The 2,459-nt window shown below is 40.9% G+C and overlaps 1 protein-coding gene across 1 annotated transcript in view; it reads right to left on the reverse strand.

Moving 5' to 3' along the window:
* ATP5F1C (ATP synthase F1 subunit gamma) overlaps positions 1 to 1,517 on the reverse strand; it is a 7,262-nt gene extending 5,745 nt beyond the window's left edge. Inside the window, exons 1-3 of the mRNA XM_030889051.2 lie at positions 1,292 to 1,517; positions 723 to 866; positions 530 to 594 (exon numbers count right to left, since the gene is read on the reverse strand). Coding sequence (XP_030744911.2) covers positions 530 to 594; positions 723 to 866; positions 1,292 to 1,335 — 253 coding nt within the window. The 5' untranslated portion in view covers positions 1,336 to 1,517. The remainder of the gene's footprint in view (positions 1 to 529; positions 595 to 722; positions 867 to 1,291) is intronic.
* Positions 1,518 to 2,459: the final 942 nt, after the last annotated feature.

A 2,459-nucleotide genomic window follows, 5' to 3' on the forward strand; every position in this document is an offset into this window, starting at 1 on the left:
AGGATTATTGGCAGGACTCTGGCGAGCCACATACATTCAAATCTGTGGTCAGCCACCACTTTGAACAAGGAACTACCATCTTTGGATCCTTGCTTTTAGGTTACGTAAATTTGCCATCACTTTGAAAAACAATGAAATCACAATAATCACCTTTACTTGCTGTACCCGAAGCTTTTAAATTATGGAAAGGCGCTGAGTCTTTCCTCACAGCAAGGTAAGGCAATAGAATTCTGTGCACTTATTCTGACTGACCAATAAATTCTTAAAGGCATGGGAATGGGTCTTGTTAGTCTGTATATGTTAAGACAGATGAAATATGGTATAAAGAAGGGACATTCTTAGAAATCTGTTCCACAATGTTATTTTGGATGCTTCAGTCAGCAATGATGACTTTATTCAAATATTAAAACAAGATAACTGAGTGGGTCAAGATAAATCAGGTTCCAGCATGGTTCAAATCTCTATTCTAGAGCTACTTGTTATTGTACAAATCTCTCCTCTTTAACAGAAATACTCAAAAACCACTTACCTGCACTTGCAATGGTATTAAGGGAAAATATGGGCTTCTCATCTGTCTTGTAGGAGATGACAGACCTGGAAATGACAAAAGCAAATGTAATTTTCAAGATAAGTTTTAAACTTCTAAGTAGACATCTGCTTATTTTCAAAGGAACGGTTCAGTTCATGAATATTAAAAAAATCATTTAAAAAATCTATCTTGCCTGAATCGATTAAAAATGATAGATCCTTCATCAAATTCATATCCAGAATTTAGTAATTCGAGGGCAATAACAGATGCATCTCCAAAAGTCGGGGGCTTCCTTCCCACTTCTTTGAATGTCACCAGAAACTGGTCAGAGTGAGTCCTAGGAGAAAACCGCAGATCACGTGACGTGACACAGTGAAGGGGGAAGGGCAGGGAGCGTGTGTGCTCTCTGAGAGCAGCTGTCCCAGGCACTGCTGTGCTTGTTCCCTTCTTGAGCAGCACTTGCAAGCTGAGGACTAAAACAAGTTCTTTGTCTTTATTTCCCTCCTTCCACTTTTTTCTAGGCTATGATTGTTCCTTAAAGTTCTCATTTGGATTCATGCTCCTTGTTTTTATATTCTCACCGATTCAATGGGAAGCAAAAGACAGGAGAAGGGAAAATTCTATATTCTACGAAGGACACAAACTACGCCGTGAATATAAAACAGTAACAAACAAAAGACACCCTGCTTAAATAACTGTCAGCCACTTCCCTTTCTTCATGCACGCACCTTTTAGACTATAAACAACATGTATTTACATTACCTATAAAGTATGCCTCTGATTTTATCACCAATACCAACAAGCATCACTTCTTTGCCGGCTGCGGTGAGTGAGGCCACCTCACTTTTGATCTGTTTAGCAACTGAGGAATGAATAGCACCACAAAGGCCTCGGTCAGAGGAGACACCAATAAGGAGGTGTTTCTTCTTGTCTTCAGGCACCTTAATATCTGCTTTTTCATAGAGAGCTTAAAAACAAACAAAACGGTACATTAAAAGTTAGGTGGCATTTGACCAATATAATCAAAAGCATTGGTGTACTTACCCAGTTAATGATCACACGAAAAACCATACAAGTCTAAATTTCTATATGGCAAAGGTTCCTACAGGTCTACGAAAGGCCAGCTTAAATCCTTAAAGAAATGCTAAGCACAATGAAAAGTACTCGTAGAGAAGCCAGTTAAATTGACTGACTGACCCATTGCTATTGAGCGGATTCCAACTCAGACTGTACAGGACAGAGCAGAACTGCCTCTGTAAGTTCCCGAGACCGTAACTGGAAGCCCTGTCAGCGTCCCGAGGAGGGTCTGGTGGTTCCCACCTGCTGACTTTGAGGTTAGCAATCTGATGTGTAACTCACTGTCACCGGGACTCCTCTGAGTTAAACTGAAGGACTCCCTTGATGACTCTGGCCTAGCGAACAGAAATGTCCAGTATACAACCAAGAATAGGGATAAATCTTTTATGACCTACATACGAGGGGGCAACCACTCCCAAAACAGAATTTTTTCACCAAAATTATGTATTTAACATTTTTAACAAAACAACCATATCACCTCTGAAGTACTCTCCACCACACCTAGTACATTTGTCAAATCTGTGGTTCCATCTTGGACACATTTCTGAAGCTCATCTGTTTGGATGGCTGACAGCACCTCATTTCTTCTACACTGTCAAATTGCTGTCCTTTCATGTCCCTCTTCATTCGAGGGAACAAAAAGAAGTCATATGGAGCAAGGTCAGGTGCGTGGGTCAAGAGAGGCATGCTGTTTTCTGGCAAAAACTGGCGCACTGAGCTGGCTGTCTGAGCAAGTGCACAGTCATGATAGCAAAAACAGTCCTCAGTTTGCCACGAATCAGGCCTCTGTCGCACACTGTTATGCAATCTTTTCAAAACCTCTGAAGAGAAAGCTCGATTAACAGTCTGACCT

The sequence above is a fragment of the Echinops telfairi genome, unplaced genomic scaffold, assembly GCF_000313985.2.
Source record: "Echinops telfairi isolate 266 unplaced genomic scaffold, ASM31398v2 ScPeMD7_7473;HRSCAF=8511, whole genome shotgun sequence".
NCBI classification, from domain to species: domain Eukaryota; kingdom Metazoa; phylum Chordata; class Mammalia; order Afrosoricida; family Tenrecidae; genus Echinops; species Echinops telfairi.